This window comes from Clytia hemisphaerica, unplaced genomic scaffold (assembly GCF_902728285.1).
Source record: "Clytia hemisphaerica strain Z4C2 unplaced genomic scaffold, Clytia hemisphaerica genome assembly, whole genome shotgun sequence".
NCBI lineage: Eukaryota > Metazoa > Cnidaria > Hydrozoa > Leptothecata > Clytiidae > Clytia > Clytia hemisphaerica.
This window is the reverse complement of record NW_027103917.1, coordinates 519928-521443: the sequence shown is the minus strand read 5'-3', so window position 1 is coordinate 521443 and position 1516 is coordinate 519928. Positions and strand designations below refer to the sequence as shown.

The 1516-nt window shown below is 36.9% G+C and overlaps 1 protein-coding gene across 1 annotated transcript; it reads right to left on the bottom strand.

Annotated features, from left to right (window-relative positions):
• LOC136809333 (uncharacterized) lies at nt 1-1516 on the bottom strand. The gene is made up of 2 exons (XM_067065855.1): nt 914-1516; nt 1-393 (listed from the first exon to the last, which is right to left on the bottom strand). Exons 1-2 carry the CDS (start codon nt 1389-1391, stop codon nt 122-124), a joined length of 750 nt encoding a protein of 249 aa, XP_066921956.1. The 5' UTR covers nt 1392-1516; the 3' UTR covers nt 1-121.

The following is a 1516-nucleotide window of genomic DNA, read 5'->3' as shown; positions in this document are numbered from 1 at the left end:
ACAAAGGAAAAAGATAACAAAAAGTTACAACAATTAGTTTCCAGACCAGGGTTTTTTATACGGACTATGGCTACACAGAGAACGACGCATCTTCTATTGACAAAGTTTGCATGTTACAAGTTTAGCTTTTAGTTTTCATCAACAAGCCGAACAAATATCCGCCAACACATAATAAAATCACCAAAGATATAATCAAGATGCTCTTCCCGACGCCGTACTCATTCATTGTTTGACAAACGATTTGATAAGTTGTTGGTTGCCCATTGTCCTGATTCCTGATATTTCCCCGATGTCCGTTATTCGTTCCGTTTTGGATTATATTTGTTCCGTTTTGTTGTCCTGATTTCTTTGTCTGATTATCGGATTTGTTTAGAAGAGGTATGATTGTGTGTTCTAGAAATAGATTCAAAATATATTATAAAATCTATATTACACAGACTCAAAAAATTCAATTGGGAGCACTCTTTCAAGGGGGAAAGGTCAAGGAATTTGAAAATTGGTCAAATTACGAGATTGTTATGTAATTGGGCCAAATTAAACAACAAGTTCTCAGAAAAACGATTTGAATGTTGAGCAAATGTTTGGAATGATAGCCATTAGTACGGTACACGCTGTCACATTCTTATAACAGTTTGTCCAGAAAAAATGAAAAATAATATTCCACTTTTTCCAGGACACAATGCAGTTGTTAGACACCCATGTCTCACAGCCCCGGTGGAACTTCTTTCCCACGTTGGGATGAAAATTTCTATCGAAATCCCAATGAGGATATAAACTGAATTGTTCCTAGTGGTAAACAAAGTCAATTTCCCAGTGGGGCTGCAATTGAGGTATTTTTCCCACCGGGGACGAACTTTTGGCCAAGTTTTCCGGTAAGGTGGGGGTCCCACCAGGTCTGTGATAAAATGCATACCTTTGCCGTTTTGTTTTGTTTTTTTCATGATCGGTTTCAATGCCATCTTCTTCTTCGGTGTTACGAGTTGTTGAGTGTTGCATTTTTCCTGAACACTATTCTTCTCTTTGGTGCTGTATTCTTCGCACTCTGGTATACTTGATAACGATTTCTTTTCAAAGGAAGAACCTAGAGAGTGCAGGCTAAATCTTTTGGAGAAGAAAGTAAATCCCATATTTTGACGTTCGATTGTACGATTTACTGTTGATGATCCACCTTGTATTCGAACTTCATTTGTTTTCGTTTCTGACGGTTTAGCACTATCTTCTTCCTGTTCATTACTTTGGTTCCCCTCTTTTTCTTTCGGTGTTGAAGATTTTGGAGACTGTAGATCATCTTCTGAATATGTTTTATTGACCTCGCTAGAACTTGGATTGTCACTAGTATTCACTATTTCTGCTTCTGCAGTCTTTCTTTCAGAGTTTTTCTCCTCAGTCATTTTTCATAAAAATGGAAAAATGAAAATACCAACTTCCTATTGAATCTTACATTTCACTGGATTGTACTCAAGAAACAAAGATTTTCTGAATCGCCAGAGTGCAACCAAAACCAAGAAATAGTTAT

Bases quoted from the DNA above. Each gene is read 5' to 3' on its own strand.
- LOC136809333 (XM_067065855.1), bottom strand. From the start codon at position 1,391: ATGACTGAGGAGAAAAACTCTGAAAGAAAGACTGCAGAAGCAGAAATA. The intron at 394-913 runs GTATGCATTTTA...ATCTATTTCTAG, and splicing joins AACAAAACAAAACGGCAAAG to AACACACAATCATACCTCTT.